The 17,618-nt window shown below is 46.0% G+C and overlaps 1 protein-coding gene across 1 annotated transcript in view; it reads right to left on the bottom strand.

Moving 5' to 3' along the window:
* Window positions 1-5,002: 5,002 nt before the first annotated feature.
* Dynlrb1 (dynein light chain roadblock-type 1) overlaps window positions 5,003-17,618 on the bottom strand; it is a 22,536-nt gene continuing 9,920 nt past the window's right edge. The window contains exons 2-4 of the mRNA XM_021194134.1: window positions 13,849-13,924; window positions 9,410-9,577; window positions 5,003-5,363 (exon numbers count right to left, since the gene is read on the bottom strand). Of these exons, the coding sequence (XP_021049793.1) occupies window positions 5,320-5,363; window positions 9,410-9,577; window positions 13,849-13,924 (288 nt within the window). The 3' untranslated portion in view covers window positions 5,003-5,319. The remainder of the gene's footprint in view (window positions 5,364-9,409; window positions 9,578-13,848; window positions 13,925-17,618) is intronic.

Raw genomic sequence — 17,618 nt, 5'->3', positions numbered from 1 at the left:
TGTGTATATGCACTTGTATGCATGCCTCAGTACACAACTGGAGGTCAGAACTTTGTAGAGTGCTTCTTTCCTTCTACCTTCACATGAGTTCCTGGAAATTAATTCAAATTATCAGGCTTACACAATGTCTTTATCTGTTGAGACATCTGATTAGCCCTAAGAAGACAATACAAACACACACACACACACACACACACACACACACACACAGACATATTTAATTTTTTAGATTATTTTAGATATATGGGTGTGTGCCAACACTTATGTCTGTGTTCCTATTGTATTACTAGTGGCTGAGAAGCCTAAAGAGGGCATAGAATCTCCTGGAAATGCAGTTACACAGAGTTGTGAGCTGCCATGTGGGGCTGAGAATCAAACCCCAGCACTCTCAAAGTGCAGCCAGTGCTCTTAACCTCTTCTCTCCAGTCCCTAAGAATATATATTGTGACACTACAATTTATTCACTCCTTTTAAGGATAAAATCCAGGGCCTCATGCATGTTAGTGAAGGGCTATATCACCAGCCCGACAGTACACTTTTATTTTTTTTTTGTTTTTCGAGACAGGGTTTCTCTGTATAGCCCTGGCTGTCCTGGAACTCAGTTTGTAGACCAGACTGGCCTCGAACTCAAATATCCGCCTGCCTCTGCCTCCCGAGTGCTGGGATTAAAGGCGTGTGCCACACCGCCTGGCTATTTTCTTGATTTATTATTGATGTAAGAGGGCCCAGTTCTATGTTGGTGATGCCACCCCTGGGTGCTATAAGAAACCAGATGGAGAGCTGGAGAGGTGGCTCAGCGGTTAAGAACACTGGCTGCTCTTCCAGAGGACCCAGATTCAATTCCCAGCAGCTACATGCTAGCTCACAACTGTCTGTAACTCCAAAATCTGACGCCCTCACACAAACACACATGCAGGCAAAACACCAATGCACATAAAATAAAAATTTAAAAAAAGAAACAAGGTTGAGCCAGCTACAAGGACCAAGCCACTAAACAGCATTCCTCCACAGCATCTGCTTCAGGTCCTGCCTCCAGGTTCCTGCCTCCAGGTACTTCCTGTGCTGACTTCCCTGGCTGATGAGGACAGACATGTCTCCTTCCCAAGTTGCTTTAAGGTCTTGCTGTTTTACCCCAGCAGTAGAAACTCAAATCAAGGCAGGTTCTGCCTTCATTGGTTGTGAAGTGTGTTTCTTGGAGGCAGCAAAAGATAGATCTTATTTTCTGATTCACTGTTAGTCCTTGTCTCTCCATTGAGAAGTTGAGACTGGTTATATTATTATTGAACAATGCATACTAAGCCCATTCATTTTATTGCCCTGTTAGACTTCTTCTGATTTGGGTGGGGTTCCTGTGTAGTTGCTCCCAAGCCTTGGGTGTGTTTAGTCTCCTTTTCAGACCTAGTGTTTTCTCTAGAGCTGGCTTAGGAGACATATTTTAAAGTCTGTTTTATAGTATCCCAAAGTTCTGGCATATTGTGTTCTTACATTTTTTTTTTTGACTGATTGTTGTCTATATCTATCTATTTTGTGATGGGGTCGTCTTGTGGAGCCCTGACTGGCTTTGAATCTGCAGATGCCTCCTGAGGGCTGGTATTAATGTTACATCCCATCACACCAAACTTTCTTAGATATTTTTGGTTTTGGCATGGCGTCAGTCATTTTTTTTGTTCTTCTTTTGACAATGTCTCTCTATTCCAGGCTGATCTCAACCACTACTTTTTCTCAAAAATTTGGGGACAAAAATTCTTCCAGTTTCTGATAATGTAGGGATGCCAAATACTTTTATTAAATTTATTCATTTATTTATTTTCTGTAGGTCACAAGCATCCGAGGGCTTACTCTGAGAAATTAAATGTTTTTGGTCTGAGGTAGAGCCCAAGCATAGCTGTGTATTGTTTTTAGTTGGCTCCTCTGTGTACACTGCTGCGTCCTCCGTGTACACTGGATTCCTCACTGCTGCATCCTCCGTGTACACTGGATTCCTCTCACTGCTGTTTTTTTCCTGTCTGGGTCTGGCACATAGTAGGCATTCAGTAATAGCTGAATAAATAATCCAGTGGAGCATGTTTCATAAGGGATGATAAATAAGGAGGCACAGACATCCTATTTTGCTTTTCTAATAGGATATTAAAATCAAATGCATATTAAAAGGTATTCAGAACCCCAGAAAATTCAAAACACTACCAAATTCCCTAATTTATCTTGCCATTGTTGTGAATTTGAATGTTAAATTAGACTTAGTATCACCTTGTTTCCTGCCCAGGACCACAGGCCTGGTTTGTGGCCACATGCAAGGAGAACTGGCTGAGGATGGCAGCACAGCCTGTGTTGTCTCATCCTCTTGCCTAGGCTGTGGCTGTGGGAGGAGTGGGGTGGAAGACAGGAGGGTTCTAGAAGGCTTCATGATGGGAGACCCGCAGTCAGCAGGTGAGGGTCATCTGTCTTCAGTTTGGGGGAGAAGAGGGGTGCAGATCCATGCTAGGCCAGCCAGAAGTCACTCAGCGCATGGTGAACTTTCCTCTCCCAGCTCAACAGCCTTTTAGCAACACTGGGGAAAGCGATGGCCCCGAGGTGGTGGGCAGGAAGGCTAAGGCCAGACACTGGCTGTGTCTCAGTGGAGGCGGGCTGGGTTTACAGTGCTTGTCTCCACGAGCAGGTGGGAAGAACACCAGTGGGACAGACAGTGGGGAACAGAATCAATCTGCTTTTGATGGACTTAGTCTTGCTCAGTCAAAACTAGCAGTGTGACTTTTTTTTTTTTTTTTTTTGTATTTTGAGATAGAATCTTGCCTATGTAGGTATAAACTCTCTGTGTGTGTGTGTGTGTGAGAGAGAGAGGGGGGGGAGAGAGATGCTACAGTGCTATAGTGTCTAAGGACAAGTCTATGGGGTCTGTTCTCACCAGGTTTGTCCTGCAAGTGAGTTCACCTGCAGAGCTGGCCCTTAACTTTTTTCATGTAAAGTGATTTTCTTGCTGGAGTACACATGACAGATTGGTGGCATTCTACAAGAGGCTGTGAATGAGTCAAGCTGCTAGTTCAAGCTGCTAGTTGGGAGAACCTGCTTAGTCTTATGAGCCATCATGAATTCAGATCTCTGGCAGATTTGAAGGACTTTAGCATCCTTTTTTTTTTTTTTTTTTTTAAGATTTATTTATTTATTATATGTAAGTACACTGTAACTGTCTTCAGACACTCTAGAAGCGGGAGTCAGATCTTGTTACGGATGGTTATGAGCCACCATGTGGTTGCTGGGATTTGAACTCTGGACCTTCGGAAGAGCAGTCGGGTGCTCTTACCCACTGAGCCATCTCACCAGCCCTAGCATCCTTATCTCTGTTTTTCATCTCAAGATGCTTGCAAACAGCCACGTTAGCTACAAGATGGGGGCTACAAGATGGGGGCAGGGGCTGGAGAGATGGCTCAGCGGGTAAGAGTACTGGCTGCTCTTCTGGTCCTGAGTTCAATTCCCAGCAACCACATGGTGGCTCACAACCATCTGTAATGGGATCCGACTCCCTCTCTTGCTGTGTCTGAAGACAGCTACAGTGTACTTCTACACATAAATCTTTAACAACAACAACAAAAGATCCAGGGAAGCCACACTTTGTCTTGAAGGATAAATGGAATTTTATTGTCAGCTATAAGATGGACCTGTGCAATATCAGAATCCCTCAGGATGGCACCCAACTGAGGGAGTCAGGGCCGTTTTTAAGTTTTGTTTCTTCAGTTAGCTGACTTCAGCTAGATGGGCAGGGCAGAGCCAAGTGGGGTAAGTGCTGCCCAGGAGTGTGGTGTGGCTGCAAACAGATGTTGTAGCCCTGACCTGAACTTTAAAAAGTTCAATACCAGAGTCGCACAAGGTGGAAGTTGTTCTCTGACCTATAATGCACACACGAAAATAAAACTCTGTGTGCGTGTGTGTGTGTGTTCATGCACATGTGCCACAGACATTTGTGAATGGCCCCATTTGGTGCTGGAAATTGAACTTGGTGCTCTGGAAGAGCATGCTCTCTTTCAAATTCAGCCTTTTCCTTTATTCTGAATCTGTTTTAAGGCACAGTTTCACATACCCCAGGCTGGACCCTGACTAGACCCATGCCCAGGGCTCTGGTGATTGACCCCAGGGCCTTGCACATGCAGGCTTGAGCCCAACCATAAGCTTTTGGGATATTTCAAAGATTTTAAGATCCGTGTTATGTCTCTGAGTGGGTATATGAATGTGAGTACAGGTGTCCCTGGAGGCCAGAGAAGGTATGGGGTCCCCTGTAGCTAGAGTTAGTTACAGGTGGTTGTCAGCTGCCTGACGTATATGCTGGCAACTGAAATCCGGTCCTTTGCAAGCACAGTATACCCTTGTAGCTGCTTAAACAGTGTCTGATCAACAAGAATGAGAAAGTACACCAGTTTCTCTTTCTGTGCAACAAGGAACAAAAGACAGAAATGTAATGGCAAGCACAGGTGGTTTTTGAGTGGGTGTCTGGGGCCTGGGGAAGAGCTCCTGGTAAGGACCCCCTTGCACATAACAGTGCTGTGGGCAGGAGGATGATCACCATGAAGGAGCTCACCAGGAAAGGATGGGGTCAGAGTTACTGGGTGGGGAAGACCTTGTGCAAAGAGCTGCCTACCTACAGACCCATGCTCCCAGCTGTGAGACTCCAGGAACTCCATGTTCTTTCCCACCGGTGTTTCCCCAAAGTCCCCGGCTCTCAGGTAGTTTCAATGCAATGGTGAGCTCCCGAGGTGCCCTGTGGCTCCTTGGTACTCGCCACTCTCTGCCTTTGCTTAGAGCAATGCAATAGAAAGAGGGGTCTAAAATAAAAGGCCAGGGACCAGGGCTTGAGTACATACCAAACCCTGTTCAGGAAGTGTGCCACAGAGGCTAGGAGGAGCAGGCCCAGGAGCCATGAAAACCTGCCAGTGGCTAGAAGTTGTGGGTGTGTTCAGCTGACCATGTGCTAACATAGATAGGCCTTTCCAATCTAGTAAAGACACAACAGCCAGTAGGGGGGTTGAAGTAATTTTTACTTTAAAAAACAAAAACAGCTTTCCAAGGGGGACAAGGTGAACTGAAGGTTAGCAGAGAGCTGGGTGTGGGCTTATAAGCTCTCATTCCAAAGCCTGAAAGGGCGAACTGAGCTTCCCCAGGGGCTGACTGGATCATCAGAGGTGCTCCTTGTAGGGTGGGCAGAGCGACCCTTGATCAATGGCATGGTCTACATGGGCTCAGGCAACCACCATGTGCCCACTGACATGATTAGCACTAATATTCTTGGGGGACATTAAATTAAGGAATGACATAGGAAGCCAGGACAGTGGCTTATTCAGTTGGATTCTGAATCACAATCAGGAAATAGTCTTTATCTGGAAAAGAGAAAAACATAGAAAGATCAGGAGAGGTTAACTGTGATCACTAACCACACTAACGCAGGAGCGGGAGCTCTCAGAAGAGCATCAGGGGCAGGCTACTTCCCATAGCTGGAACAGGAAGTAACCAACAAGTTCCTTACTGGCTGCCAACTGGCTGCTGGGAAGTGAAGTCTCCATGAGATGTGGTAGTGAACTAACTGCCTCTGCAGCATGCTCTTTTAATTTTTATTATTAATCAAGATAAGATCTGGAGGCTGGTAAGATGACCTGATAACCTGAGTTCAACCCCCACGACCAAGACTCACACATTCCTAAGGGTTGTACTCTGACCTCTGCAGTACTGAGTGTGCACGTGTGCACACACGGACACACAAACATTAACGTAAGCTTTTAATAATATGACTGACAGATACCTTAGTCCATTCTCTGAAGCCTGCTGACTGGCCTGGCCTGTTGCTGATCTGTACCTTCCTCAATATGCATCCCTCACCCAAGAATACTTTGAAAAGTCACAGGAAGGTATTTGCTGCTTTGAAGCATTTTCCAGTGATAATCTCATGAATCACTCTCCACAGAAATGGACAGGCCTCATTTATCAAGAAAACAGGGCAGAGTGCTTTCTGTCTGGGCAAACCTCACTGATTTTTGATCATTTCTTGGAGTACTAGGACTTAAAGCCAGGGTCTTGTAAATGCTAGAAATGTGAACACTGATGTACACCCTCAATCCCAAAGTCATTTAATGTATTGTAGATGCAGGTTCTCCGCTGACCGACCATGTCAAACACGGGCTCGTGCCTGGATGCCCTGATCTCGATGAGGACAGTAGTCTGAGGGTAGACGGAAACTGCCCTTACGCTCTGGGCATGGCCTGTATCTGCAGGATTAGCTCTGTCAGGGCACCTCAATGAACCCCAAAATCACTCCAGATGGGTGCTAGTGGGCTACTTTCCTAATAAGCCATGACAACTTACTACAGGTGACTACAGTTTCATAGCTAAGCAATCTGCACACATAATTAACAAGCTAAAAGCAAAAATATACACACCCAACATAAATTCTAAATTGTGCAATACTACAAGTACTGTAGGAGGCCGTGTCTTATGATCGTCCACTGGAAACTGCGCTCTCTCTGTGCTCACACACATGCTGAGCAGGCAGACAGAGCTCAGAAGAGTGGTTCTTGCTGGAGCTTTTCAAAGTGGCTAGCCTTCTACCATGTAGAAGCCAAGACTCGAGCTCAGGTGGTCAGGTTTAGCAACAAGAGCCTTTACTGGCTGAGCCATTTGGATAGCCAGGATGTAGTAAAGTTGCTTTGTGAGACCAATAAATCACTATGTTACAAATGTGTTAAACTATGAAGCGCTAAGCTTCTGGGGAGCCATAAGCAGTCCACTTCTGTAAGAAGAGATTGGACCTCTTCCTTCCAGGCTGGGTTGTTCCAGCCCCAACACTGCACAGTGGGGCCATGCAGGGGCTGCCCTGCGGCAAGCCTTGGGCAGTCCAGCCCTTCTCACGGCCCGTCTGACCCCAGACCCAGCACTTCTGGATTGACCACATAAAACTGGATAAAAAAAAAGTATGTAGTACTGATTTCCATCAGAAATATCCCAGGGGCTGGGGACAGAGCTCAGCAACTGGTTAAGAACACTCGCTGCTTTTGCAAAGACCCTGCAGTTAGTCCCTAGCTCAGGTGGCAGCTCATAATGTTCTGTTCGTCCAGCCTCAGGGGCATCTGGTGCTCGCTTTTGACCTCCACTGATACTGCAAGGACATACATCTTCCCAGACACAAATACATAGAGGTTTAGACACTATGCCCCAGACATCCTTAACTCTAACCCTCTAACCCTAATCCACAATAGGGGAAATCTCTGCAATGGGAGGAAATTAAAGCCATCTAGGAACTAGACCTGGTGGCATATGCCTTGATCCCAGTACCTGAGTGGCAGTATCTGAGTTCAAGGTCAGCTTGGTCTACATAGTAAGTTCCAGAATAACTGAGGCTATGTAGAGAAACCTTATCTCAAAACAACAAAATCCATTTGAATGAATTTGTTAAATACTGCTTACAAGTCCCTGCCCTCACAGAACTTACTGTGGAAAACAGAAACGGTGGAAATGTAGCTAAGTAGCTGGTTAGCAAGGCAGTAAGGAATCAAAGGCTTGTTCCAGCAGGAGGATGGTGTGTGAGAAGGCCCAGGAAGGGGTGTAGCAGTGTGGTGGCCCCCAAGAAACTGCACCGTTACGGCCACCTCAACATGCCACACAACCTTCAGCATAACTACAGCATGAGTGGGAGACACTGGACCAGCCAGGTCAAGTGCCAGCATGTACACTGCCTGCAGACTTTTCCATATGCTCTCCATGTGAGGCTCTGGTCACTTACTTCCACTGATGAGACTGGAGCCACATAGCCTGTGAACCCCAACTCAACGCACCAACAATCCTCAGAGACTCTGAATGTCCATGGTTTTCAAGGACAAACTGGAGGTGCTATTGCTCTGAGCTGAGACCTGTGTGGTCAGGACTCCCAAACATCTCTGGAGCTTGAGGTGACACTGTCTAAGTGTCTGTCTCCGTGTCACCGTGTACGTAATCTTTCCTTCACACTGAGTTTCTAGGTCTGCCACTGGGCACCTCAAGTCTGTGCTGACATAACCATTTAAGCAGAAAGGTGAACCCCAATCCCAGTTTTATGGAAACAGATCTGTCCTCCATTGTCCCACAGCAGGAAGTTGGGGCAGGGCAGACTTTTCATTAAAATTTGACTGTAAGGTTTAGCTCTATGATCTTACATATTCTGCCCAATGGTGTATATCCCAGAGGATCACAACAGCACAGGCCTCTGCCTGATATCTTACAGATGTGGCTGTGGAAAGCATCAGTTAAACTTACATAACATAAATGCACGACAGTGCTTTTGTGAGTGACTCAGGTTCCCCTCCCCATCTTTCCAGCCAGGCAGAATGGGCTGGAGCATGAGGCCTGGGAACAGAAGCCACACTGGCCTGCTGCTGGGACTGGCTAGTGCCCCCAACCCCAACAGGGTGTGAGTAGCTCTGATTGTCCTGGAAATCACTCTACGCCAGGCTGGCCTCGAACTCGGAGATCCACCTGCCTCTGCCTCCTGAGTGCTGGGATTAAAGGCCTGTGTTATGTCTAGCACCTCAACTCATAAACAGAGCACTTCCTGCCATAGACTCAGCTCACAGGATCAGATCCACACAGCCGAGTCTGGGCTCTGAGGCACCTTGTAAATTGGATCCACTTTTTATACCTTCCTTAGTTATTGACCTGTTCTGCAAACTGAGGCACCATTATATAAGAACTCATGCATGTCCAGCCATGGCTTGGCAGAAGGACAGGGAGAGGTAACCACAGAGAAGTCCTGTAGAGTCTGTCTGTGCCACTCTAGTCTGTGTGAGTTAGAGGAGGCAGAGTAGGAGGCAACCCCATGCCTGCCTCTGTAGTTCCCACCCTTGTGGGCTCCTCCTACTGGGAGCATTTCATTACTGAGAATGACCCTAAGGCCTAAACACAGGCATGCTTATACTACCAGCCAAGCTTGTTACTGGTGACTCAAAATAGCAATCTGCTCCAATGGTAGTGGGGAGCTGGCTACATGGGTCGGAAACAGGACTATAAATTCTTTTTCATATAGAAATAGCTTTCCCACCCTTCTGACTCATTTTCCTGGCTCTTAAGATTCAGCTTCAACATTCCTTTTTCTGAGAAATCTTTGTTCATTGCCCAGGCAGAACTGATCAACCCTTCCATGTCCCACATGTTTATGGAATTCTTACCAAGCTGAGAATGACCAGCATTAATGTTTGTGTCTTTCTCCTTCATGAAGCCACAATTCCTCTATGAGGCTTGCTGAAGATCACTGGTGGATGCCATCTGATAGTGACTGGGCAGTGATGCAAGTTGCCTCTACACCCACTAGGCCTACCTTGAACCTGTGGAAACATTACTGTGCCACACTTTCCTGATAAGCCACAGGTTCAGAAACTAAATGTGAAGGTGCAAGAACCCTTACCTGGTGCCACCATAATTTCATTTTTCTTGGAGCGAATTCGAAGGAAGGTTAGGTCATTCTGGGGGTCAATCTCACGCACAGTGCTCCGCGCCTTCAAGATGAAGTTGTGCATGAGGTTGGCATACTGTGTAGTGGTGGGATTGTCCATTGTGCTCTTGATGGGAATGCCTGTGGGAAGGACAAATCAAAACCAAGCAGAAAAGAGATTGGAGATGGCTCAATTGGGTTAAGAGCACTGATTGTTGTTCCCAAGGTCCTGAGTTCAATTCCCAGCAAGCACATGGTGGCTCACAAACATCTGTAATGGGATCTGAAGTCCTCTTTTGTCATGCAGATGTACAGGAAAACAGTGCTCATATACACAAAGAGGTTGAAAAGGAAGAAGAAAGAAAAGAGGTCCACTTATGCTGAGACATACCAGACATAACCCCATTACTGGTTTTGGTAAGGCTGGCTAAGCTGTAAGCATAAGGATATGAGGATGCTTTCCTACCCCAGTGTGTTTCTATGTGAGTGTCTTCTAAAACAGCCCAGTCAGAGGTTGGAAGTGTAGCTCAGTGGTAAAGTGAATTTCTCTGTGTAGTCTGAGTCCTGGGTCCAGTACCTAGCACAACATAACCGTGATGATTTGTATGTGCTTGGACCAGAGAATGGCACCATTAGGAGGTAGGTATGTCACTGTGGATGTGGGCTATATTTAAGATCCTCACTGTGGGAGCCAGTCTTTATAGCAGCCTTCAGATAAAGATGTAGAATTCTCAACTCCTCCTGTACCATGACTGCCTTGATGCTGCCATGCTCCCACCTTGATAATTGACTGAACCTCTGAACCTGTGAGCCAGTCCCAATTAAATGTTGTCTTAAGAGTTGCCTTGGTCATGGTGTCTGTTCACAGCAGTAAAACCCTAAGACAACAACAAATCATAAAGAGCCCATGAAGTAAGAGAGTCCATACCTCTAGCATCCCCCTGTTGCTGGATGCTTAGAGTTGGATTTTACTGGTATAATTAACCAGCCAATGACTATCATTCTGTATTAAGTCTCTCTTTTTGAAGACTGAACAATTAAATTAAACTGAACCACTGGGTGTCCGACTGTCATCACTGGTGCCTGCTGTCATGATGGTGAGGGATGCGGCTTGAGCCACATTCTGTTATCAGGTGCCTGTGAATTGGCTATGACCTGTCAGAAGGCTCCATCCAAGAGAAGTCTCAACACTGGCGAAGAATGTATTACAGGTACTCCTTACATCCAAGTGGCTAGACATGGGCCCAGCAAGTCAGGCCAAGAGTGAACAAACAGCCTGGAGATTAGCCTTGCACCCGTATTTTATGAGGCACCAGGAACCTGTGAAGCAGCTGAGCAGGACAATGAAGGCAGGAATAGGCTACAGTGGTCATTTGTCTTTAAGGGACTGAGGCTGGGGCCTCAACGCTATTGGGTCCTAGGTGGCAAAAACATGCAGCCCTGAGCCCTGTGAGGCCTCTCTACAGCTGAGGGTGGCAGTGTGACTGGTGCCCACTGTAATCTATCCACAGTGGGATGGTCCTAAAGGAAGGACCCTCCCGTCTGATGACATCCCAGTACCATGCAGTTTTTCTTTAGAAGTTACAACCCCAGCACAACACTATTAGGAAAGTAGACCTTTATACATCTCCCACCAGACTATAAATTCCCTGGGGGCAGGACCTAATCTCATTTGCCCACTAGCATCTGTGGTTACATGTGAAACATCAACTGATGTTGGTATTTGAGTTATTCCTGGAGTTTACCTTTGGATAATAGAATGAGTTTGCTTATGTATCAAGTAGGCAAATGTTAAGGTGCCAGCAAACTTACCCATTCAGTGGCTCACTAGCAAAGAGAAGGTAAGGGAGCAAAGGGGAAGAAGGGCCGCCCTCCTTAACGTGAGGTGGGCCTCACAGATGCCGACCACTACTAGGCAACCCAGCTTCAAGCCCTTACTGTGTAGCTTGCAGAATTACATGGTTACTGGAGAACCACATTTTTGAGGCATGGTTCAGTCAGGTGCGCTCAGAACAAAAAAATCTACCCAAACCCTTCAATGTGGCTGGTGGGTAGAACATTTGCCCAGTATGTAAGGAGCCTGAGCCCCAACACAGAGAAAAGAAAAACTTACTACATACTGCTACCTGGTACACATTCTGTACCAACGGAGGCGTGCTAGAAGCAAGGAGCGCCAGATACTCTGCTGACGAAGCAGAGGCTGTACAAGCCCACTAGGGTACATCCTTAGCTACCCTCCCCGCTTTGGCTTTCGGAGCCCAGGATCTCATGCATGCTGTCCTTGAACTCACTATGTAGCTGAGGATGATTTTTTTCAGCCCAGTTCTTGGGCCTCTACCTCCCAAGTGCTAGATGACAGGCCTTCTTGATCTCTCTGAAGCTCAATTTCCTTGTGGTAAAATGGGTTATGGTAAAAATAAGTAAATAAATAAATAAACCCTCCTCTTTGAACCAGGGTCTCATTATGTAGCCTTGGCTGACCTAGAACTCATGATATGGACCAAAATAGCTTGGAATTTAACATGATCCTCCTGAGTAGTGACACTGCAGGTTCACTGCTATGTAAAGACTTAGCTGCTGTTCTCTTTTTAAAAATACTTATGTATATGTATGTATTCCTAACGGGGGACACCATGTGCATGTAGCAGCCTGAGGAGGTTAGAAGGGGGATCAAACCCTCCAGAACTAGAGATACAGGTGGTTGTAAACAGCCCTAGAGCTTAGCTTCCTCAAAGAGGAGAATCTAAGGAAGACTTGGAAGGCAGACTGGCAACAGTACACATTCTAAGTAGGGGTAAAAACTTGAACTAAGGTCAGAGAACAGCCTTCAATGGAGAAGACTGACAGCTTCAGCCATCTCAGACACCCATCTTCTTGGGCTGCTCATGCCTACAAGCTGCGTCTGCAGCCTTGGCACACCGGGGTCTGATGCCCCAGTCTATCAGCCAGCCATCTGTCTGTATACCAGATCAGGGCCAGAAGCAGGGTCTATTCGGTTCCCCTGGATCTTTACCACTTCAATCTGCTGCCTCTTGGACAGGTCCATGAACCTCTCTGCGAGGCTGGTCCTTAGGGCTGTTGGGCATTAGGGCCTAAAAACCCCTCAGGTGCACACAGATTTGAATCTTGGTTCTGTAGGCTAGAGAGATGGCTCTTCCAGAGAGAGGACCTGGGTTTGATTCCCAGCACCCACATGGCAGCTCTCAACCTTCTGTAACTCCAGTTCTAGGGAATTGACACTCTCTTATGGCTCCTCAAAAAATGTATGCATATGGTAGACACTTAACATGCAGGCAAAAACACCCATATGCAGAAAATAAAAATAAAAAATAAATCTTAGAAACAATTTTGACTTTGTAATGAGAGGCAATCATCAATAAAATTTCTTCCTGTCTCTGTGTAGCCCTGGCTATCCTGGAACTCACTCTGTAGACCTTGCTGGCCTCAAACTCACAGAGATCTACCTTAACGCAAAAACAAGTCTTAACAACTCTGATTATCACATGAGAATTAAGTTGGATGATCACAAGGACTGAAAAACACAGAATACTGACAGCTGTGATCTGTCAGGGCAGTGGAACTGAGAAAAAAATTCATATTTACTAAGTTAAGATCTCTAAGGTGGTGCATGCCTTTGGCTCTAGCACACAGGAGGCAGAGCAGGAGGATCCTACGTTCCAGGATAGCTTAGGTTACACAGCAAGACCCTGCCTCAAAAAAGGAAGAAAAAAAAAATCACAAGAATACTATCAGAGAAGCTGGAGAGATGACTGCTCTTCTGAAGGTCCTGAGTTTAAATCCTAGCAACCACATGGTGGCTCACAACCATCCATAATGAGATCTGCTGTCCTCTTCTGGGGTGTCTGAAGACAGCTACAGTGCTACAGTGTACTTACATAGGATAATAAATACATTTTTTTTTTTTTTTTTTTTTTTTTTGGTTTTTCGAGACAGGGTTTCTCTGTATAGCTCTGGCTATTCTAGAACTCACTTTGTAGACCAGGCTGGCCTCGAACTCAGAAATCCGCCTGCCTCTGCCTCCCAAGTGCTGGGATCAAAGGCCTGCGCCACCATGCCAGGCTTGGAAATGTTTTAAAGAAAGACAATGAGAAAGAATCTGGGGGCTGGTGAGATGGCTCAGCAGGTAAGAGCACCCGACTGCTCTTCCGAAGGTCCTGAGTTCAAATCCCAGCAACCACATGGTGGCTCACAACCATCCGTAATGAGATCTGACGCCCTCTTCTGGAGTGTCTGAAGACAGCTACAGTGTACTTACATATAATAAATAAATAAATCTTTAAAAAAAAAAAAAAAAAAAAAGAATCTGGGCTCCTTAGGATTGAGGAAGGACACTGTATGTGGTGTGGTGCTTTCTGGAGACCTGCCTGGGTGCAGGATGGACAAGGGCCTACCTTCTGTGTTCACCACGATGATGCCCTGCACTCCTTTCTGGCTCTGAAGCCTCTTGAGTGTTTCCTCCACCTCTGCCTGCCAGAAAGGAGACCAGGGTTAGGAGTCAGCAGGCAGACTGGATGAAGGTCTTCAGATGCCAGCCCAGGACAGTCAGTCATCTAAAACGGGACACCCAGCCCTCGGCAGGGCTCCAAAGCTGCCCAGGCCGGGTCCATATGGAGTGCTCCTCAGGCCACCACTGGCAGCCCCAGCATGAGGAGCACTGCTTCTGGCCCCTTACACCAGGCGGCTGTCCCCTCCCTGCCCATCAGCTATTTGAGAGCAGAGTATAAACACCATTCCCTGGAGTACAAACACACCCATGACCCATGACTCACTCATGCCCACAGTATTCTGATGAATTGGAAAAAACAAAAACAAAAAAAACCCAAGTAGTAGCTTTTACCAGGAAAGAGGCACTTCATTCTTTGTAGGTTAAACATCAAAAATGAAAATATTTCAAAGGGAGCAAAATGACCCTATAAGGATAAACTCACTGCCTTAAAAAGCTGTCTGTCACCCTAGACACAGTGACACTTGGTATATAAGAACAGGAACTATGTCCCAGGAGGAGTTCTGATTATCTAGAAACTGCTCAAGGTGGGATGCCCTAGCACACAGAACCTGTCAATGGAGTAGATAATGAGATGTAGGCATCTCCCTCTGTGAAGCTTCTACATAGCCCTGGCTGTCCTGGAACTCACTCTGTAGACCAGGCTGGACTCAAACTCAAGAGACTACCTGCTTCTGCCTCCTGAGTGCTGGGATTAAAGATGTGTACTATCACACCTGGTCCTCCCCACCCCTTTAAAAAACCAAACTTACAAAGCTGCTTTTCTGAAACCGAATAGTTTTCTAGACCACCTGACACATCTCTTCAAGACCTAGTCTGTGACTCTGAGACATGTCAGATCCTGTGTCTAGCTATGGAGTCTCTTAGAGTGGTCAGCAGAGTAGGTGCCCATAAATACAAGTCTAGCTGACCGTCCTCTCCCTATGGCTGGAGCCTGCTTTTGAAGTGTGCTTATTCTAAGGGCGCCCCTTCCATTGGCTTGGAATCCAGTCATAAGCTCCTCAAACGTAGTCAGGACAGCCATTCAGATCTCTGTGAAATCAAGGCCAGTCTCTACACAGTGAACTACAGCACAGCCAGGGTTTTGTAGAGACTTTATCTTCAAAGGGAGAGAAGGCAAAGGGATTTTGGAAACAGAAAGAACGGTTCTCCATCACCTGGGTCCAAAGAGCTAGAGCTGGAGGCGGGGTGTGTGTGTGTGTGTGTGTGTGTGTGTGTGTGTATGTGTGCTCCAAAACTGAAGAAAATACAATGGATTATTTTTATGGAAAGGCTCTGGGTCCTGACAACCTACTTCCTGTAAGAACAGTGCCAGATGCTACAGGGTGGGTAGAGGGCTCCTCCTGCAGAGTGACAAGCAGCTTTATGCCCCTAATCTAGAACCTGGGTAAAAGGGCATGGTTGTGTCAGAAGCTGTTTGCCTGCTTCTGTGAAGAAGAGAGAAAGAAAATAAATAAAAGTCTGCCTGCCAGGCAGAGTCAAGGCAGGTCAGGGGTGTTGGCAGATTTCCTGGCCTGTTGAAGCATGGAACAATAAGAGAAAATGCACTTTAGGCTTGTCTTAGTCAGGGTTTCTATTCCTGCACAAACATCATGACCAAGAAGCAAGTTGGGGAGGAAAGGGTTTATTCGGCTTACATTTCCATACTGCTGTTGATCACCAAAGGATGCAGGACTGGAACTCAAGCAGGTCAGAAAGCAGGAGCTGATGCAGAAGCCATGGAGGGATGTTCTTTACTGGCTTGCTCAGTTCACTCTCTTATAGAACCCAAGACTACCAGCCCAGAGATGGCACTACCCACAAGGGGCCCTCCCCCTTTGATCACTAATTGAGAAAATGCCTTACAGCTGGATCTCATGGAGGCACTTCCCCAATTGAAGCTCCTTTCTCTGTGATAACTCCAGCTGTGTCAAGTTGACACAAAGCTATCGAGTACAAGGCTCAAGATGAGGGGCTGAAGATTCTATTGACCTTGGTGGGAGGAATAGGGAAGGCTTTTGGATGAGAACTGATGCCTTATGTGTATATTTCAGCAGTTGTTCCTGTTAGCTTGTGGCTTTGCTTCCCACAGTACTGTGAGGTATAAAAAGGCTAAGAAAAACTAACAAGAGGCTGATGTGGTATTGACTTGTAGCCCTCCCATAGCTGTCTCTTACATCCTTTTTTCTGTCTTCTCTATAATTATCCTCACTCCCCACCTCAGAGGACTGTTTCCAGCAGGTTGGTGGAGCTCCAAGAGTTAAGGGATCAAGTGAAGGACAATGAAGAGAAAGGGAGTACTTGAGGAAGAAAAAGGAGCTCAGTGCAATGAGAGTTTCTTGTAATAGACACAGGAAAACACAGATAAGGGAGCTTGGAAAAAGTAAAAGACATAGGGAAAAAGGGAAAAAAAGATGCAAAATGGAAACAATTATATACTTTTTGTACAAATGCTTAAGAACATGCTTTGCTAAAATAGGGCAACAGCAACTGCATTTAATGTTTTAGATTTTGTAGGGAAGGTTTGTCCTTGGTTTCTTGAAGAAGGTACAGTAAATTTAGCAACCAGAAGAAGGTTAGAGAATGACTTAAAGATTATTATGATGTGCATGGACCAGGTAAAGTGCCTGTAGATACCTTCAGTCTTCTGACCCTAACTAGGGATAGATTAGATCTTAGACATGAAGAGAAGCAGCATCCAGGATGCAAGCAGTCCCAGAGCAGGTCACCATGCACCACCACAGTGGAGGTGTGCCGGGCAGTGCCAGCCAGGGAGCAGTCCCCCTCCAGCCCCACTCCCCATGCTCTCAGACTGGAGCACCCACTGACCCCCAGAGGGACACAGATGGAAGCGGCAGGCAAGGAGACAGTGACATGGAGCACAAGCACAGGTGAGTTCTGACCCAGCCCAGCAGGTTAAAGTCGAAGAAAAATGTGTGAGGCTGATAAATGCAAGTGATGAAGGTTAGAGGATGTGAAAGAACTTAGTGATGATTTAGAAATAAAAAATCCTTCGGATGAAAGATGTTTAAATGCAAGTGATAAATGTTGGAGGGTCTAAGAAGATGTTTTAATGTATATAATTTCAAGTTATAGAGATATAAGAAACGATTTAAGGTATAAAAAAGGGAAATGTTTCATATTCTCCCTGCATGCGATTGTCACTTCAAAGTTGAGAATTTTAACACTGATCAGTGGAGTTCTGAGCTAATGAAACACTGGCAGTTAACAATGCAGCCATAGGCTCAAGATGTTCACTTCCCTTTGGCTGTCTTCTGAATATAAACTTAAAGATGCTTCCCATGCTAAACACGTCTCTGTTCAATCTGCATATCGACAGCTGTAAACCTTTAGCTTTTCCTAGCTCGCAAACGCACGAGTCTACTCCTGTTGTCTGACACCTCTTAACTATTTTTCTAAAATATGGGTTTCAATACAATGGTATATCCTTTTGTAAAACTAAAGTTCATATAAACTTTGGGAATCAAGAGTCTTAAGACTTGGACCCACCTGTCACAGATCAAATGGACTCCAGAGACATACACCTGCCTGTTCCGATCCAATCCAGCAGGTGGCCCCAAACATAAATCACATAAACTAACATATATTATACAAGTTAGAAATTATAGCCGGGCGTGGTGGCGCACGCCTTTAATACCAGCACTTGGGAGGCAGAGG

Source organism: Mus pahari, chromosome 3, assembly GCF_900095145.1.
Source record: "Mus pahari chromosome 3, PAHARI_EIJ_v1.1, whole genome shotgun sequence".
Lineage (NCBI taxonomy): Eukaryota > Metazoa > Chordata > Mammalia > Rodentia > Muridae > Mus > Mus pahari.
Note: the sequence above shows the minus strand (reverse complement) of the source record. Positions and strands in the feature narration are given on the sequence as shown.